General features: G+C 39.8%; 1 protein-coding gene and 1 long non-coding RNA gene across 7 annotated transcripts in view; one reads left to right on the forward strand and one right to left on the reverse strand.

Annotated features, from left to right (window-relative positions):
- The window catches only part of LOC111269937 (uncharacterized), a 143948-nt gene extending 137295 nt beyond the window's left edge, over positions 1-6653 (forward strand). For 2 of the 5 annotated variants that reach the window (XM_022849859.2, XM_022849860.2), the window contains 2 exons: positions 1478-1760; positions 6372-6653. In XM_022849859.2, coding sequence (XP_022705594.1) covers positions 1478-1760; positions 6372-6536 — 448 coding nt within the window. In that variant the 3' untranslated portion in view covers positions 6537-6653. Of the gene's footprint in view, positions 1-1477; positions 1761-6371 lie in introns of those variants that run through there. The other 3 variants (XR_002686007.2, XM_022849861.2, XM_022849862.2) reach the window with 3 other exon arrangements.
- A 2909-nt stretch (positions 6654-9562) lies between these two features.
- On the reverse strand, positions 9563-20228 carry LOC111269942 (uncharacterized). 2 transcript variants are annotated; one of them, XR_002686014.2, is made up of 3 exons: positions 20140-20228; positions 17942-18439; positions 9563-17711 (listed from the first exon to the last, which is right to left on the reverse strand). It is a non-coding gene; the product is annotated as an uncharacterized LOC111269942 (long non-coding RNA). The 2 variants fall into 2 exon arrangements; XR_002686013.2 differs by having other exon boundaries at positions 9563-18439.
- Positions 20229-20805: the final 577 nt, after the last annotated feature.

Here is a 20805-nt window from a genome sequence, read left to right on the forward strand (position 1 = left end):
CCGTGTTTCGCTCAAATCGTAGCACAGTAAATGCCAAGTAATTGTTTAATATTTATTGAGGAGAAAAAAAGATGTATTGCTGCTATATCAAGTAAGACATGGGGATACAGATGTTAAGTAATGCCAAACTTTATACAGTGGTAGAAACTGAAGTTCTAAATGGCTGAACTAGCTTGAGTCAAGACAAGAGCGATTCAATCACACGAGAAGGGAATAAGGGCTTTTCTTAAGATACGAAGGAAATATTTTTTGGTGGCTACCTATAACAAGCAATAGTGGGTTTCTGTTTGATCTCAAATAATAACAATCTACAACTAAGTTAGAAATGTGGTGATTATGGCAACAACTATCAATAATTTCTAAAATATTGTCAGTAGTTGAAACTTTGGGCCACATCGGTGTTTCTTCTGAGAGTCAAAAAGGTCTTTATGGTTCAAGGGTTTAAAGTTGTACTCCAAAGGGTATATGAAAGAGGTCACCCGAATTAAGAAGTTTATTATGCATAAAATAACGAACGAGATATAACAAAAAAGTAACATCCTTTGTAGTGGGCTACGGTTTTTGCAAAAGATCAATGTCATCGTCAGCCAACAGTGGACCTTCAAGGTAGCATTTAAGATTCTCTTATTTTCATCAATCTCTTGGATTTTTTCGTTCTTAAGCTACGCCGGATGGAACTAATTGAAAAGGGTTTCGGGTGCTATACCGGGCCGGCTTCGCCTAAAACGGCTTTGAATTTCTCACTATGTGGTGTGAGATTATCTATACATTTTGTGCCATATTGTTATGGGCCAACTGGCTTCAGTCCAAGCTGCATCGTATGCCGTTTGATTATTGAGACGTATACGACAGCCTTTACGTTCTTATGTGTTGTAGTGATATACTTATATGCTGATCATTTTGTTGCACGATGTGAATATCGAGCGCTTGTCTGAATTTGTACTAAATAATCTGGGGTCATGCCTTCACTAAGGTTGTGCATGTTGGCAAAATGGTGAATTGTTTTTGTGTACACGAGTCCCCTTATTTCGATAAAAAATAATCTTGTATAATGCATGTGAATCTTTTGAATGGCAGTGAAGATGTACTGTTTGATAAACGTTTAACAACATTCTGAAAATTTTACCCGAAAAGTTGACAATAGATAGCCGTGGATAAAGCATCCTATCTTTGCCAGGGCACTATTTTGGTTTTCCCTGTCAAATATATACAGTTGATGATGTTTGTTATGGGCTACGAAGAAAACAGGCAGCAGCTCTTAAGCTTCCCGCCATGTAGACATCAGCTACGCTTTTGGTGTTAACCATAGTAAAGACTCCCCAAAATACATCTTGGTGCAAAATATCGAGTGCTTTTCATTAAATTAAAATCTGCCTCCGGTATGTCCGGATGTCTATCCCACATTTGAATAAAGATTGTGGGAACATCTGCTCGATAAATAAACCACGCATTCATCCATACAAACGCTTTGATTTAGCGAGTTTACAGAGTTTTCTATTGAGTGCGCATCTGTCAATTGCGCTGGTCCTGTCGTCGAGAATTCCGTGAAGTGGTTACTCGAGATCCTTCCACGTGGACAACCTTCTTGCCGTTCGTTGACTCTACTTTCTTTAATTGCCAACATGATGATCCAACCTAGCGACTGGGAGGATGGGAGAATTGAAATATCCAGGACAGAACAACAAATAATGCTCCTGCTTCCCTATAGAATAGACCAAATGATGCGAAGCAAAATTTGGGGAACAGCTGCCGTGGAACATGTAAGTCAAAATAGAAACACAAGTAATTTCTAGATGTTATAATGTGTGGTAAACTCGTATTGAGTCTGCAGTTCAAATTCTATAATTTTAAACAGATTTTTGTACTCGTTTCTTTGATTCTTGTTTATTTTGCTTTAAATACGCATCTGTATTACATTAAATTCAATATATCTGTGTAATATACAAAGATACACAAGCAACACAGCCCAAGCCAAATGTATTAACTCCATACTGTTTTCTTGCAATCAAAGTTTACTAACCACGTGGACCAAATCAAAAGATCTGTACCTGAAACTGGAGCTGTAATATTATATCTGCCGGAGATTAAACATACTATGTAAAAATTGATAAGAACCGTTTTCGAAGTTGTTTCTTGGAATAGCGGAACAGGAAGTGGTGAAGCCATATGAGTCAAGATCTGCCTTGGGCTATCGTACTTACCACGCGAAAATATCGACCAATGGCGTTTACGTGTTAGGTGCTTAGAGCTCCACAAGGTTAGTTTGCGTGTACCAGACTTCATACGAGGAATTTTTAGTTAAGCGAAAGGGGAAATTCCTGTTTCACGAAAAAGGCACCTACGATCATGATTGGAGAAGATAGTGCTTCAGCGTCGTTTGCTCCCCAAGCTATCTAGGCCAATAGTTGCAATTGATCTACTACAAGTCCTAATGAAGTGCAAATTTTCTATATCTTAATTACTTTCTAAAAGCTAGTCACCTTTATTTTGTCGAAAGGGGAATCACTGTTACGCATAAATTGCGCGTTCCATATGTTAGAAACAGATTATTTATCCTTTCTGTCCCCAGAGCTATTGTTGTCAGCCCACGTATGAAATTGAACTACAATTAGATTTTCAATAATCATCCGTATAGGTATCAGTTTGGAGCGTGGTTGCAAGAGCTTTAATACATGATCTAATGCCAGATGCCAAAACCTCTTATAGATTCGAGCATGAAAGTAACGCCTCTATATTAGAAAACATAGTACATCAATGAGCTAGTAAAGTACATTAATAGCCATTTTCTAAGTGGACGTCAGCATATTGAAACACACAGATTCTCTGGGGGTATTCAAGCGTCTATTGTAGTTATTGGAAGATTTTCAAGTACGTTCGGGCCACACATTATTAAGGACAGCAGAAGCCAGTTTCTTTTCACCACCTCAGCCTATGGCTAAAGTTAGCCAAACCAGGTTCGCAAAAGGTTAACTAGTTACCTATCAATAAATGATTTTTTACTGGTTATTAGACTCTGGAAGACTATATTTAGCCAGCTTGAAGCCTATGGCAGCTATGGTCGGCCTATCAAGATCATAAAGAGATAGAGAGGGGAGAATAAGAAATTATTCTTTACGCTAAGCTTTCAATAACATTTTATATATGCACGTAAACTGCGACGGTTTTGACATTAATTGACATGAAGCTTCACTTCGCAAGACCATATCCATATTTTGTTCAATCAGTCTATACTCTGTATGCTCTACCACCTCTGCCGCAGTCTTTACAAAAAGAAAGGAATCATAGCAAGTGGACTGCAATTTTCATTAGTACGATCCACTGATTAGGTTGGATAGGCAGCTTCCGCGTTTCCTCGATTTATTGTTTACTGTGACGTATCGATCGAAAGCGCTTCCTCTCTGCTCTATCAGCGCGCGCTGTATTATAAATGCAACCTCAATTCGATAGAACTCTTCAATTACAGATGTTCCAGGCAGAAAAAGTGCATGTTCGACACGTTTCGTATTATACCTATGGTCAAGCCCAAACTAGGCCAAAATTTTTTTGCAACATCTGCCTTGGATACAATGTTGACGCTGTGGCTAAAAGGACTGCTGAGGGGCGGTTTGCCAGGTTGCCAGGCCAAAATAGTATTCACAACCGGGAGGCTGCCTTCCGCTATGGCCGCCGCTTTAGTTTAATAACGGCCATCTGAAGAAATCTTTCTTTCATCTGAACGAAGGAAAGAGGGAAGGTAGCCGACAGCAATTTGAAAATTTATACAAGACCTTGGGGCTTTGATGCCTCATACAGTTTGTGAATCCAGCAAGGAATTACCGTTTAACGCTGTATCTCAGCGTATCGTCGAGCGTGTAACGCGGCTCCAATGCCCGATGGTTGCGTAAAATTATCATTGTCGTTAAAAAGTATGCCTGTACGTCAACATGAGCTAAAGATTGGAATGGACGACTCTAAAAGATACGCTAAGGCCCAGAATCCAATTATACCATCATATAAAAAAAAATGCGTTACCTTTGGATTGTGAAAACGTACTTCACAGTAACAAGAATGCAAACCAGATAGTTAATTGGATTAAGTCAAGTAGGCTATTTAAAACAAAAGAGTCAACGAATGAGGTTGAACCATTTTGTTCCACGATAACGAGAGGTCACAGACTGTAAACATCGTCAAAGCTGCACTTTTAGACTTCGAATGGGAGGTTCCGTTGCTCCTCAGATCTTTCGGATTTTGACCTTGTCCGTTCAATGGCCAGTAACCTTCGTGGCCTTATCTTCGACAACTCAAAATATGATTAAATCCTGTCTAGCGAGACGGCAAATATTATTCGGTAGAAAAATAGTAGAAAATTGTCAACAATGATGGGGGTACCCATAACAGAGTAATTTATTGACACAGGAATGAACAACATAGTGTCTTTCACATAATACAAGAGGGGCATGAACATTTTTCCACCTCACCAAGAGCATTCAATGAGTCACACGCGCCACTAATTGATCGGGCATTGATAGCTTCAAATTGTTATTAGTACATTTATAATTTAAACTAATAAGTTAGATGACGTTATAAGTTGTTGGGAGGTCGGGGGCGGCTGAAGTGAGAGGACAAAAGATTTGGGGGTGAAATTACATCGTGAGAGATGAACGTGTAGGAGTGTGGACGAAAAGTGGAAAATTGATGGTAGTGAAGGAGAATGAAAAAGATAATGTAAAAGAATTGGCGGCCTGGGCGGAAGAGTGGACTATAGGAGAGAGAAACTATTTTTCTATAGCAATATAGTTTATTAATGATAATAACCACACAAGAAATACATCCAGTGACTGTCTCTTTGAGTAGTGAGTGGAAGCTGTAATGATGGCCTATCGTCTTCCAAATCTGACTTGATCGTACCGTCGGTATCTATAATTCTGGTCTAAATATCTATAATTAATTATGATCCATAATCGTAATCCTCTAGAACGTGTTTTATGTATTAGGATACTATTTAGTCCCAATGGCACGCTAATGATGATATGGTATTGATATTACCAGAAATTTTGTTGGTCTGTTTTAAAAATGTGCTTCTGTGATAGGAAAAAAAAGAGTAGAAAAGTGGCCTGGCTGTTTTGCTTTTTTAACGCTGAATAGAGTACGAAAGATGCGTAGCTGGCGCAAATAGTTTGACTAGTTTAAAATTAGAAAGAAAAATATCCAGTGACTCCATGCGTTTGATACCATATGTGTCTCAAAAATTCGGAAAACCAGATTGCCTAATAATCCTCTTTGTATTACATAATGGATAAAACACGGGAGAGCTATAGGGTGCTCATATTCCAGTCTGTTCAAAATCAACTAAACATGGAATATTTGAAATGTGAACTAAATTGATGGATCTTTGAAGAAAGTATTAAAAAATACTTTCTTAGCTTTAAAATAATTAAAAAAAAAAATTTGTGTCCATCAGAACTGAATGTTTTTCATGTGTGTAGATACAAAGAAATTCCTCTGTGGGGAGTATAGGCTGCTGATACCACGAAGTCATTCAGTGGAGGATCGGTATGGGCCTGTTTAGGTCAATCAATGTTAAATTTGCACTCGGATCTGCACACAACTAGGTGGGTGACCTTGTGCTAAAGTATATAAAGTTTTTCAGTAGATCACCGTCGTTCTTATTCGAATATCCGACATCTTGAAAAAAAAGGCTGCTCAATGTAACGATAGGTGCCTGGGAGTACGGCTAAAGTGTAAAAGTAAACCCAAGTTTACAGTGTGTAATTGGGAACTCAGGTAAAGGGAATATGGAAAATTTTCTAAACCTAGGCAGAAAGTTGGACAAGATTCACATGATCCTAACGAACAATTGAAAAGAAACTTCGCATTGAGGGTGAAAGTGTGTCGACTACAGTAGCAAGGTAAAACCGTTAAGTTGGCAATCACTGCTTCTGGTAGTCCAGATCAACTGTTCATCAGAAATTACTTAAAAGAAAAAAGAACGGGAAGACGAAGCTTATAGTCTAACACGATAATGAGCTACGACATGCTCTTATTAGACGAAGACCACACTGAGCAAAAGTCAAGCCATCAAGTTATCTGTTCTGTTTTAAAATTTTAAGCCAAGCTTCATGTTAAAAATAACTAAGAATTGTTACAATGAAGCGATTGGTTTCTAAGTTTTTTTAGATCTAAAACACGACTGAATAATATTAGAAGAATATCATTCTGTATTTATAAGATATCTATAAGATAAACATCGCCATACCGTTGTCTTTCGGTGTGTTATCTATAAGTCCTTATAATATCACAAGTGTAGATCCTGACTTATAATAATATTATAAGTTTTGGCTTTTAGTAATGATAAATATCTGCTGTTGTCGACTGTTGCTCTTTTACCATAGATATTACAATGGTTAATCTCAGTTTTGGAAAACACCTCGCCATCGAATGATACGTACGCGGTACTTCATGATACCCTCATGGCTCTACGGGATAAGCCGGTCTTGAGGAACAATAGAACGATGTGGACCAGGGCCGTAAAGCTGACCTTACCTAGCTCAATTTAGCCTGCAATATACCGCTATTAAAAAGGTAGTAAGGGAGCAGGCCGACGAGGCATGAATAACAATGCATTTATAGAATTTCCCGAAAAAATAATGGCACAATAAAGTAATTAACTAAAATGTTAAAATGTATTTATTTTAAGAAAAATATGCTATGAATTAGCAAACGTTGTGATTTATATCTTAATTTATTTTCATTTCTACATAAAACATATGCAAGTCAGATGAATATACACGTCCAATAAAAACTCGACCTGTACTGAACGACCAATATTAATAATGATAATATGATATTAAGGACGAACTTTGGCATGAAATGAAATTCACTACATTTCGAAGGTGATGACGTAAGAATCCTTGTCGGTCAAATGACGGGGGTACTCTAAATGCAGCTTTTGAATATACTTATTGCGACGTTCGCATTGAACAGACGTATGCGAGACAGCTTTGTATTCAGTTCGTGATTACCGGAGTTCTGCAGGTTGAATAGAGTGCGTTTTTGAGGTTCGCGGCCCCGTACGTCGACGAGCGCAAGTCGTTACGGATTACGCCTATGAAAAGCAGTTCCAAATGTCAGTCACCAGCATGCTTTCAGTGAGAAGGTCTGCACCGGAAGCTTAGATGTAGTCAATATCGCTGTGCTCCTGGATATATGAACCACCGACCCCTTCGACTTTTCACTTCGTCCCGTTCTACGACGAAGGGAACAGACCACGGCTGTCCCATTGGTGGAGTTTCAGTGTTTTACATATATGGAGATGGGGACCTCGTGTCGCGTCATGTCGCGGACAACAACGTGGCTTTGCGCAGGTTAGTGGCATCGTATGGGCGACCCAGTGGCAAGGAGTGCGCTCGACTCTTGTGGGAAAGCTCGTCGAAGGCCCATAGGCTGTAGCGGACTCTATTTCCAACGCTCTTATCATTATCTTTGCAACGAACGGGAGTAAGGATCAAATCAACGACGTCGGAAAGATTCACTTTGTGGGAGGAGGGGGGCAGCATTAGAGACCCAGACTTGTCGCATTAGATTCCAAGGTCCCCTTAGGACCATCGCTTGCTTGAAGTAATAAACCTTTACCGCGTAGATTGGACTCGAAGAAACTCCCAGAACAGGCTCTTGAAGTCCTCTGAACGCCAACTTCGATCGATATTAAGGTCTGGTCATGTAATCTCGTCGACATTTTGCCATTTTTAGTTTATACCATTCGTCCCAAGAGGCACTGTGATTTAATTACAATTGCCATTTACCTCAGAGTGCCCTTAAAATACCGGTAATATTAAAACTGGCAGTGAAACCATTAACCGCAGCGTTCAATATGATCTGCGGGAAATGTATGCCACTCAATGCAAGGAGAACCTGAAAGCGTAGGAAGCTGCTCTCACAAAAAAAGGACGAGCGTCAGCCATGTAAATGCCTTAAGTACCCTAGACCGTCCTCATGTCCCATTGCCTCATCAATATTCATCGACTGTTTCGCTCAAGTATTCTCACTTAGGAACATCACTCAGCGCAACGTGGGACGAACCAATAACCTAGCGAACGCGAACAGTTGAGCCATGAGAAGTGATTTAGGCGTTTGAAAATCTACTCTCAAGGAAGGTAGGACTGGACAGGACTTCGAAAGAAAGGCTGAAGGTCGCCATGCGGCTGACGCTATGCTGGACGGTTTTGTTTAACGAATGTTTTCTTTCCAAACTGTTTCCTCCTCCTTAGCGGAACACAATGTGTCTCATCATGCCAAAAGCAGAGGAGATCCAACCGACGTCGTGGCGCAGAATGGTGAAAAAAAAATGTCTGCTACGAATTTCTTTCGCATCTGCTGGCAAGAACATTTCACATGTTCTGGAGGAGTCTGAACGCAATATCGAAAGAGCAACACGTATTCAAAAGGAAGATCTCGCCGAGGTCGGAATTTTCGCGAATTTACTTAATATGTGATACTTACTAATTAATGGTATTGTAGCACAACACAGTTACAATAGATGATGGGGTCTCAGAGCTGCCAGCGTGTTCTTATATTAAAGTTGTAACCCGGAGTAACAGCTTAAGCTTTCTTTTCTTAGTTTTGCTTAAGCATTTTCCAGACAATATATATGGCCTAAAAAGTATGGTGAAGGTTTTTCTCTGTGCAAACGATTTGTGGTTTACATAAGCAGTCATAGCTACGATACACCTCGCTATCTCTGAATTAAGATTGACCATTAACACAAGCAATAAAACTGGGAGGTGAAAAAGTTGCGGGTCGTGATACGTTATTCCTCTCAGGCCGACCGCTGACATATGTTGATTAATTTACTTGAGGAAAAATACAAAAAGATTTTTATAGCTTCGTTCCTAATATTTAGCCCCCACCGATGGCTTCTTTCAACCGTTTTGCAACTTTTCAACCTTAAGGTTCGCCAGTTATCGATTACAAGGTAAGCTTAGTCTGGGATATTTTGAGAGCGGAGAATCTTGGCTATTTGAACCAAAGAAAAACCTCACTCCTCAAAAAGACCCTGGGACTTTCCTACTTTCTAACGGCGACGTCACTGTTCGTCGACAACCTTCGTCGGCACTTCAACTTATTGTCAACTCCAATTTCCGCGAAAAGGCTGGTACAATGGGACTAAAAATTTGCAGAAGTCAATCGCGAATTCTATCACGTGGGAATCACAGCAAAAGTATTTGATCATCGAACAAACATGCGATAACGCGCTATGTAGTGCACAGTTTTGGCTTCTGTCTTCGCAGAGTATAGAAGTTTCATAAACCTAATCAGTATTGTGCTTATATTAGGTGCAGGTAATCTTATAATCTGGATCATGTTTCTCACTTCCCACAAGTTTAACCCTCACGCAGCGTAACTTGGTAACTAACCAAAACGTGACACTACCATGGCGTATACGGTATAATGCAATTACCTTTCACGACTTGAGCCCACCATCATGCGAAACGATATTAGCTTTAGCCAGGCTCATAAAGCGGTCATATATATGGTATGGAATAGCACCTAAGGTTTAATATGCCAAAAAGTATAACCTCAACGGTTTGATTGATCGATTGATTAATTTATCTTTATTGCATGCCTAGTTTCTACTAACGTTAACTTGGTTCACTCGTTTTATACATACACGTTTATACAACTGACGTCAAACGGCTAAGATAATAAACAACAATACATAATGTCTTTTCTCAAGTGGATATTTGCCTTACATTTGATCTTATTTCCTGTCAATATATTCTTTCATAGAGCTTTCAAAGCTAGGTGTGCTTCGCGGGAATAATAATTAAACGCCCTCCGATTTTTGGACAAAATTCTGTAGAGGTAATGCACCCATTATAAGCAGAGAAACTAATGGGTATTTTCTTTCGAGATTTCCTTATTGATATTTTCAGAGCCGACCCCTTTCAAAGCTTCGGGATCAAAAGCTATACTCGCAGGGACTACGTTTAAACAGTGATATGTGTATCCTAAGCCTGGCAAAAATATTTTCTTGATTATTTGGAAAGTAGTGAATTGTAAATACGTTTAATAGTAAGTGTAAGGTTTCATTCAAAAAACGATTTTATAGGAGGTTTATTGTTTATAACTTGATATTTAGCTTAGCATTTTGTATAAAATATCTACTCGCACAATCTTAATAACATCAAAACACACAATGTCTTGATATAATTTTCCTACGGTTTCTATTGTTGCTGAGATTTCGGGCTTCAATCAGGACTCGGGAATGTTCCTTCCGTTTCAGGGAATAAACCTGCAGCGAAAGAATGTTAGTAAGGTACGTTGTAACTCGCGCGGTCTTTGAGTCGCTTCAATGAAGAAAACAGCAAGTTTGTCGAAGCACTCGCAGTAGAATGGATCTGAAGCGCCCGGTAATTTCTTAATGTCCTGAAATTAGTCTTGTTGGTCCCGATCGTATATCTCATCGCCGTACCAGCGGAAATGCTTCAAGCTTCTTAGCGCATCATCCTTATTATCTAGAAGAAAATTAAACCTGGGCCAAACCGTTCTTAAAACAAGTGACCACTATCGAATAATCAAGTATCAACTACCTGTATTACAGTAATAGTTGGTATTTCAGTTGTGAAACACACTTTAGAATCAATAAGGATTCGGTCGCACGCATCTGATGGGTTAGGTGATTCGTAAAACGTAGGCTGTTAAAATACTCCTTGGTCAAAAACGGCATTTGAGCAATTTTTTTTAGTATTATTCGAACGCCTGGCTGAATATGCAGATATTAAGTTGACTAAAAAGATTGCGACAGCTTTCTAACCTAACAGAGAAACGCAGTGTTTCGCTGAAACTCTAGTAACAACTTGGCCCTCACTTATCTTTCGGCAAATTGATTAATTCCGTTTCGCCAAAAATGTTTAGATTTGTTATTAAAAAAGTCATCCAGCCAGATTTTTAAAGCGTTTATACTGTCAGATGCATTTTTACTTTTCTTTTTTTTTTTTTGAAGAACATGTGAAGGGTAGCTAGCTACAACGGAACCTCACACAGGACCATATTTGCTTTCGCATTGAGATTCGAGTTAACGCAGGCGTATCTCCATGAGATCAATTTTTTCTTTGTTTCGTTGTAGCTGCGCGGTGCTCCTTCTTGTGTCTTATTCACTCAGTCTATGTGACACCTTGGCTCTGCATTTTCAATTAGATTTAAGCTGCCTCATAATAGTTTAGTAATTGCAGTTCTCTAGACGAAATCCAAGATGCTCATCGATTTTGGGTGGCTAACTAATTAAAGCAAGGTACGATGTGCAGATTTTGTGACTTAATGAACTACCTCTGAGTCACACATGGGGTCTACGCTGTACATAATAAGCCCAGCTGGTTAGGTACCTTGTTGGTCTGAGCATAGGAAATATTGATGTTTGCAGCCTGAACTCCATTTGTTACACAACGTAATTATAACGGGTTTATGTGAAAAAGAGGTAGCACTTTTGAATGGTATTTAGAACTTAGAGAATAAGCAAAAGCGAAAGCGAGAAAACCGTTATTACTTAGATCAAATAGTTTGTGATACAATGATTAAATTGAAGCTATTCGGACTTCTGAAAATAATCGTTTACCATAGCGCGTAAACCATACAAACGCGTCCCACCTATCACTAGTCACGAGAAGCACAGACGCATAGACCGGCGTAGTCACTCGCCATGCTAGCGCAAGGCTCGTCGTGACAGGGTAGCGCCTAGATAAGCTATTTCATTTTGAAATGCAAATTGGCATACATTCTAACCTTTTACACCTATCATCAAGTTTGATTTAAATAAAGAGTTTTCTAGATCATATTTGGCATTTAAAGATGGCCGGTACTCTACAATAACTAGTTTAGTTGACACTGGCTCCCCTTAGGAGAAGTATATGATGCCCTCATTAGGAGGGAATGTATTGAGAATATGATGAAAAATCGACCTGACTCTACTTGCAATCAGATCTTAGAAGTTAAAACCCGTGCAAAAGTCCTGAACAACATCTGAAAAGGTGGAGCCCTTGGTGAATGTTAACGTGCATGCTGTGTCGAAGCAGGAAATTGCGCTCTCAGTGGAGTTTGAAGGAAGAAGTTTCCATCATTATAATGGTAAATGGATACGACCAATCGAATGATGAGTTTTTTCATACAGAGATTTCAATTTTAAGTATGGTATGGTATGGTATGCGGAACATTTTTACTCAGCTCGTTCGTACCTGTCGTTCGATAACCGAAAATACGTCTTCTGCATAGGGCACCATATCAAGCTTTCACGATTTAAATTACATTTTCTGGGAAATATGAATATATATTACATTTTAATTCAGCTTATCGAATGCTCCCGATTTGAGCAAAGAATTACTCCCCTATGTAGAACTTAATTCACATTAAGTTCTACATAGGGGAGTTCATGTTCACGTATTTAGCGGCTATTTTTGCCTATCGCAATTTTCCGGTTAGAGTAATCATATATTTTTAACTCCTTTTATTTTTATAATAATAACCACTTCATTTTATTGCCATGATCCTGTTGCATGTATTCTGTCCATGCAAACAACTGGGTGTGATTTCCAGTATACAAGAAAATAAATTTCTATTTGTGCACGTAAAGCTAACCCACAGTAGTGGGCATCGGCGCCAGTCTGAGACCTTATTTTACCAGGGGCCCGTGCCCTTCTATAGTTATTTTAGCATTGGTCTAACCTAATTACCCTGCTGTATTTATCCAGGTTTCCCATTTCAATCAATCGCACCATTTGTAAAAACGTATTCAGCCAAAGACTACGAATCATATATGTCGAAATGGTTCAAGCTTTATCAATTATTTTGCAACCTAACTAAATTACCCTTTTTATAGGGGAAACTAACTGCCCACGGAAAAAGATACTCGCTTTTACGCTTTAAAAATAAACTGATATGGTTCATATGTCATCAGTTATAAACTACTTTGAAAAAAAATCGCCACTAAAACGTGAAAATTTTATGCTAAAATTTAGTGTTGGGCCCATTCTTTATAACTTAAAACATAAACATATTCAAAATGGAAAATTTTAAGAAGTTACCAGGCAAACTGCCAAAAATTATCTGTTTGCCTAAATTAACCTGACGCTCTAAAGGAAAAAAGAAATTTTACTTTCTAGGGAAAAAATATTTTTCCGATTGGCTTAGCTCACGCGCAATTTTCCCTAGAGTGAAATTCTATCCGCCAAAAGTCAGCCCAATCCGACCACTTTACAGGATCGACTCAGGACGCACAAATAGTTAGACAAGCGCAGGGTTTTAATGACGCATTAGACGCTCTCCCAAATTTTGCCCTGCGCCTCTTTAATTTATTTACTCATTGCTACCATAGGTTAAATATACATTAACAGTTATCCGATTGCAATTATCTTGCCTCACCTAATGTTACCCAGCTGTAGCCATTTCATCAGCCTGTTCCAATATGTTCGCCAGAAGGCACAGTTAATTCTACATTTCTTAAATATTGTTTTTGCTACATTTCTACAATTTGATGACGAGATTCTCTAACGTTGGCTAAGTGACTCTGTTTACAGAATGCATGAAGGGTCGGCCAACTTCTGAAAGACGTACATGAATCGTGTTGGCTTTCGGCCAATTGTTAATAGATATTGTGATTTATGGAGCCGGCTAACTTATTAAACCTGTTCGGGAGGCCTCAGTTTATTCAAATATGTACATTTTTTTTTAAAAGAAATGCTTAGACATACTATATCTGCTCCTGAGATGTCACCGAATTTCTTTACCTTTTTATTTTTTTTATAATAAGTGATACAGATATACACGCATATATAAAAACCACCATAAAAATTAAGTTTAATTTTTTGTTAATAAACTGTCACATAAATTATACGGAATATTTGATACATAGTAGTTGGCTAATTGATCGTGTTTCTAAGGTGTCACCGAAACTTGAAAATTCTTTCTATCTTTTAGTGAAATAAAAATGAATTAACAAGCTCAACCTTACGTTTGCCGTTTCTGGCTCGGAATTGACATTTATTAGAAAATTTTTATGCCGAAATATTTATATAATGAAACATGTATAGTATTTTTACTGGATTAGTTGAGGTTTGTTATCATACAAAAATTTGCATATACAAAAATATTCATCTGAGTATCACACAAGCGAAGAAACTACTCTATTCGGTTTTGGCCTTCTTCAAATCAAAATATTCATTTAAGTTATAGGAAGATGTTTACTTAGCTCGTTAAGATCTACCGATTGGTGCAAAGAATTAGCATCAATAAAGTGGGGTAGAAAAGGCTTTCCGATAAATTAGTATTTTTACAACAAAAAAAAAACTTATAAAATATAAAAAAATCTTCAGTTAAAATATTGATCATATCAGTTACTACACCTTTTGAATTGCCCTTTACGAAAAATTTGTTCAAAAGTAGTTCTAAATACATTTTTACCTTACTGCCAGATCGGCGAGACGAATCACTCAATTTTTGACTATCTTCACACTGAGGAACATGTATAGGAGCACCGTAGTTCAGCTCGACGGGAACCTTCGGTTGTTACTAAGTACGATTCCCCCTACATAAACTTTTACCAATTAGAAAAATCTTTTGACGATAATTTCACTAAAAAATAGCCCACTCGAGTCCCTTAATTTTTTTCTATTGTGTCTATGCCCTACTTAAATTTTTTCTATAAGAATTTAAAAATTCTTGTAGAAAAAATTTAAGGAGGACAAACATTGCAAAAACAACACATTGTATATTACTCTGTGGGATGGAAACAAACTATTCCCAGAAGAAACTCTCCCCGGATAAAAAGCATTCATCTGATCGACTCTATTTTACGCGCAGCAGTTTCCAATACGAAATTCTAGCGATTCACCAAAATTCAACCTAATACGGCTGTTTTGAAGGGTTTATTTGCGTCGGACAAATCGACAAATAAATGCAAAGTTTTATTAGCATAAAGGTAGATAAATCAGAACATACAGAGGATTTTTAGGGAACTGAGTTATCCATGGCTCGGCCTTGTATCTTGTGTGTGGGTCATTGCGAAGCAAAATTCGGAAATTTGTTTGTACGTCAACGTTTTGGCAAAGAATAAGGGTAACTAGAGAAAGCAACACGACATCATGTTTAAACTGGCTCGTAGTTATTGGGGCGGCAATTACATGTGAATAGAACGCATGCACGACGATCTTTGTGCCATTTCAGAGGAACAAATTATCCTCACCGAAGGTGGTCGGCGTCAACTGTGGTGAGGTGCACGTTGGTGGTCAATTTGGCGCCTCCACAGACGCGAGTACTTGATGCAAACATTTCCAATGTTGGTACCGGCGGTTTGCATAATGGTAGGTAGGAGCTGACAAGACACTCTGCAGCACACTGCTAAGATTTCACTAAATAGTCCTTCAGCTGCGTATGGCACGAAGGAATTGGTATCGGCTTCCAAAGCTTCGCATGTAATCATGAGACACCCGTCTTATATATTATTAGCTAAAGAAGATCAGCGAGTAAATGACCTCTACGGGAATCTTATAGTGGGAGTGCGCAGTGAAGATGAAAGACATCAAGGCAGCAGCGATTTCCAAAAAAAGGCCCCTGCGAGCGCCGCTTTCCCGTCAGCGTGCTTTTTTTAAGAAGTAAATTAGCAAGGAAGGTTTTGCCTATGCCTTAGGTGCGCCAATGAAGAGCATTTTGCCTAGGTTTGTTCCTAGACACGTGCAGGCGTCACTGAAGACTACTCCATGAGCGTCAATTAAAAGTCGTTCGTGTAAGTGTGATTTCGTGCTGTTTATCAAGTTCATATCGAGGTGCTGTAATTATCCTGGCATTCATGTTGACCTCTGTACATTGTTGTGGAGAAGATTAAAGTAGTAAAAAGTCTTCGTTAGTATACCCTGATAGTACGTCAGCGCGTTATCATAGTGAGTGTCAGCAATCGGAAGCGTCATGCTGCACGTCGACATGCATGTATTATGCGGGAATCCTTCAGCCATTGCAGGCGCAGCGGGTTAACTCTTTGATTCGTCATCAACGTGACGATAAATAGATCCTGAAATGCCCATGGCACCTATATGGTGTCGTCTCCTGCCATTTTCTGGTCCCAATGTTCGTCGCCAAGGAGAAACCTCTTGTGTATGACGGCATTTTTTAAATATGGCAGTATGACACACATCGATTGCTTTCGATGCGTGAAACGATGTAGGCCAATGCACATAGTTGAGCCGAATACACAGGCAATAGAGTACGTTCTCGCGAAAGATAACTGTGTAAATACGGATAAGAGCATGGCCAGGTAGCATAAACACAGTGCGCTTGGTAGTTTTTTGAAAATCCCGGAGGAAAATGCTGTGTCTTTGGAAAGAAACGCTGGCTGCTCCTGGAGTAAGTGTAGCTCACATCGCTCAACATGAAGGTTCATGGTTATGAAATGGAAAGTTCAAAAATTAGCACCGTTCATCATGCGTGAAAATTCTACTGAGTAAAATGGGCTGTGAACCATGTGTTTCAGTACTAACCTGTGAAGAAACTGAACAAAAAAAAAAAAAGAAAAACTGAAACACATTTTGGATAGGCGATGACATCGCCAAATTTTCGCATATGATGGTGCATGAAGAGGTTTTTTGACTAAAACGCCATCTCGACTCAGTTCGACGAATTTTCAGGCCGTTAGGCCTTGGAAAGTTGACGGAAGATATGTGGCCATTGTGCGTTACGTCATGTATAGAAATAACGACGCATTACTTGAGGTACGTATGCATATCATTACGTCTTGCCTGAGTCCCGCCGCGGATTGCAGGCCCCCTTCAAACATTTAGAAGTGGATACACTGTTTTGACACTAGGACTAGGCCGTAAAGTTTGTCGCTTGCGTAATTAGATTTATCATATGTCGTTGCTTCAAAAAGCTGTTGATTGCATTGAATATAGTATGGGTCTTCTAACTTAATTTTCACCGCCATGTTGACAAGATTTTGTTGGCACAGGCGCTCTGCCCCGTACAGATGATTAAATGTACCGGCCCTATTTGTGATGTGCTACGCGTAGCGCAATGGGCTTTCTGCTGTAAGTTGTCCATGGCTGATGATGCCAGCCGTTGTCAGCAGACGAAAACAGGAATACGTACTCAGTACTGTTGTAGGATCGGTGTGATTTGGTGAATGGCATGGAATCCGATTGCCTGTAGGTTAGGTGTAAATTACCTTGCTAGCGAAGGATAACTTACCTGGTTGTTATAGATGAGCTGCATCAATTCTGAACAATAATTCCTATTTCGTGGCCTAATCGCATATTCAATATGTGGCCGTCCTCGCCTGGTAGTCGTCGTTCCATATTAATAATGTACAGGCTTTACGTGCGTTACGAACGCTCTATTTAGCTGTGATGAGGTAAAAAATAGCTCGTCGGGGTACAATCTCTAGTACTTTAATGACTGTGCGCAATTAATAACGATTGATAATGTGCAGTCGGGCTTCGATAGCGTCGATGGTAAAGAAGTGACCACACGTCGTCATGTACCGACGTTAGTAAACTTATTTGGTATTACAGGGTTTTTTGTACAATCAAAGAAAGTTCGTACGTACACTCAGGAAGATGCTGCTGTCTGTTGATCAATCCACGTCATTTAAAAAAGCATTTTGTATTGTTCGCGGGCAGCCAGAAACTCCTTGCCGGCAGTTCTGTTCAGCGCGTCAAGCTTCTAGGGTAGATTCATGTCATTTAATTTTACGTTACCTTCAATGTAGCAAGAAATATTTTCTCGCTTTTAACCAATATGAATTTGTAGTGACGGCACACTTATCTCGTTAAGCTGAGTTGTCACTGGTCGACAAAAATATTTTGGTTCCTGCTTCATCAGAGGGCCGTTGAATAGCAACCAGCAAACGGCTGTAGAAATCTAAATCAGTTTGTAGCTGGATAAGGATTAGTTTTGCATCTGAATAGGCTAATAAATTATTGTTCACCTCGTGCTCTACCTCCGAGTCGGCAATTGTATCGTCGCGGTCAGGTTGTAGTTGAGGATTTTCGTAAGGCCCATCCAGGGGCTGCGTTTTACATAAAGTATGAGGACTCTTCCATTTGGTACGGCTCGAGCCGGTGTCTGGGTTCTGTTATACATCGGAGGCGTACGGGTCGAAATGGTCTGGACGCCGGCTATCGGGTAGTTGTCGTAGACCTATAGTTCAAAAAGTGCCGGAGAGGCCATGGGGTAAGTTCGGATGTTTTCCGTGCCGCTGTCTGTGCTACTCTTGCGACCTTGTCTCTAAGACAAGTGCTTTCATCTGCAACAGTAATCTGTCGGAATCAGTTGTCTATGACAGTGTTTATCGAAGACAGCTGAAGCAGTGCGGGCGGACTAGAATGGAAAGACAAATTGTCCACGGTGCTCAATTTGGCCACAGGGACACAGTGCTCCGTTTCCCATACGTTTGTCAGCGTCTGATAGATGTCATACCCAGCGACTGGAACGAACGAATACAACGCTATAGTAGAGGAAACGACTTTTTCCATTAGAAGCAAAAGTATATAAAATAAAAAAAAAAACGGTTAACTGAACATGAAGTTATATATTTGATGATGTATCCGTGCGATTTATGCTTGTGACCGCCATAGGGTTTCGTAAGAGTGCTGCGGCTCTTGTTAAGGCAGAAGTACACCGACTGTAAAGAATCCAGTCTATTCTGTCTACGCTAAGGGGTTAAGTGAAGTCGGAGAAGACTACCTATCCAAGGCTTTTAAGGCTTAGTAGATAAATAGACAGACCAGCGATTTTCTCCCGGCCCTATTTTGTCATTGATTGATTTATCTGATTTAATCCTTTAATTAGGCTAACGAAAACTATAGGTCGGGCACACAATAACAGTTATCCCATTGCAATTATCCTGCTCCACAAACCTGATGTAATTACTTCAGTGGCCTTTCTAATATGTTTGCCAGGAAGGCTCAGCCAACTTTACGTTTGTATCGCTCGTAATATGTCGGCTTTTCGTGTATTTCTGTACCGTAATTACGTGTTTTTTTTTTTTTTTATGTTGGCTGATTGTTTTTAGGATGCACGTAAATAGGTCGGCCGGTCAAATGTCAACGAAGTTTCAAGTAACTCTCCTAAACTCCGTTACTTAATGCTCAGGAGGAGCAGATACACTAACTCGGTAATAAAGCATCATAAAAATGCTCGGAAAAATTCGTAACGACATATTTTGGTTTTTTGTCTGCGCAGTACGTAATCATTTGTTACTAGTGCATCTTCAACTATAGAGACGCTCATAAAAGCATGCGCAAAACTACAATCCGCAGGAATTGTTAGCCCCGTTCGTAACGGCTTTAAATCAAGTATCTCAAAAGGGACATTTCGCTAGTACTAGATTTGACACGACTTTGCCACCCAAACTGCCTAAGCAATGCTTAAGTTGGTGTGGAGCTAGAGCAGCTACCAGAATTTGAGGCACTAGGATGCCTAAACATATGCCTGGCAGGCAAATGCGATAAGCCGTGCGTTCTTTTTAATGCGAGCAGGAAGACTTATGCTGCTAGGTGGCCAAGTTGGCGTCATTGAAACAACTTGAAGCACTGACCGTTTCCAAAAAGGAGCTGATGACGGCTATGCCTGCGGTACACCTTTTGCGAAAGGTAATGAAATATTTAAAGCCTGAAGTTCTACGAATGTACTTCTGACCAGATGGAGTGTTGCACTGGAACTGATCGGCCGAGCTCGAAAGGCGGATGCATCCTCACGAAACCGACTGGTCGAGATATTGGAGCATCCAACACCGGCGACGGAGTCTTACTGCCCGGCTCGAATCCGGCCGTTCTATCGTCTCAAAGTTCTATGATGATCGAGCTTGAGAACATGCACTTCTGGTGTTAAAATTGTGTAACGCTTATCTGACATTCAAGCATGGTAACATACTGCTTGAATCGTTGCTTAAAGTTCAAGAGTCCGTTATCAGTCACTTCTGAGTTCGCGTGTATGATTTCCAATGCCATAGAATTGAATATATATTCGTTACGTATCACGTACGGTTGCACAGTATGTATTGGAAAACCTCGAATAAGATGATTGTTAGCTAAGAACATTGTACAACAGAGCATTACACTGATAACGTCCTATGAAGGAGGATAATTAGCTACATGGTGGTGGGTAAGGGCACGGAAAACTTACTTGTCAATCCTTCATGTCATAACTTCTCCTTGCATTGGGCTCGTGTTGCTTTCTGGATCCAGGGGACTATACCACGATTGACAGAGAAAGCTGTCTGCCAACAACAACTGCTAGTGAAAGCGTTGAGCGCACATGAGATCGCTGCAGCAACGCGGCGGCTACTCATCGAAGTGCAGACACGTCGCTAAAATGTGATGGCAACTTTCGAACATGGCGATGGGTCAATGGATATAGCTATAACTGCTTTTTTTGACCTGGTTGGTTTAGTTTCAGTTAGAGGTAGAACGCAGTTTGCCGATGAATTGTTCAAGATATGTCACCCCATATTGGTGCGGGATCATATGTTTATTAGGCTGCTTATCGCTGATATCCATCACGGAGAAATGAAACACATGAGCACGAATATACGATTTAGTATGTAGACTTCAAGTTGTACGAGCGCCAACGTTAGTTAAGTCAATAGTTCACAAATGCATAAATTGTCGGAGAGGGGCGGCAAAATTAGCTTGGTCTAAAAAACCCTGTTACTCGCACAGCGCATGTAGGTGTCATTCCCATCATTTAAAACGACAGGAATTGGCTATCTCAGACCGTTGGAGGTAAAGGGCGATGATGGAATCAAAATAGTCTGGGGGCTCTGTTTATATATGTCGTAGCAAGGTCCGT

Source organism: Varroa jacobsoni, unplaced genomic scaffold, assembly GCF_002532875.2.
Source record: "Varroa jacobsoni isolate VJ856 unplaced genomic scaffold, vjacob_1.0 scaffold_1425, whole genome shotgun sequence".
Lineage (NCBI taxonomy): Eukaryota > Metazoa > Arthropoda > Arachnida > Mesostigmata > Varroidae > Varroa > Varroa jacobsoni.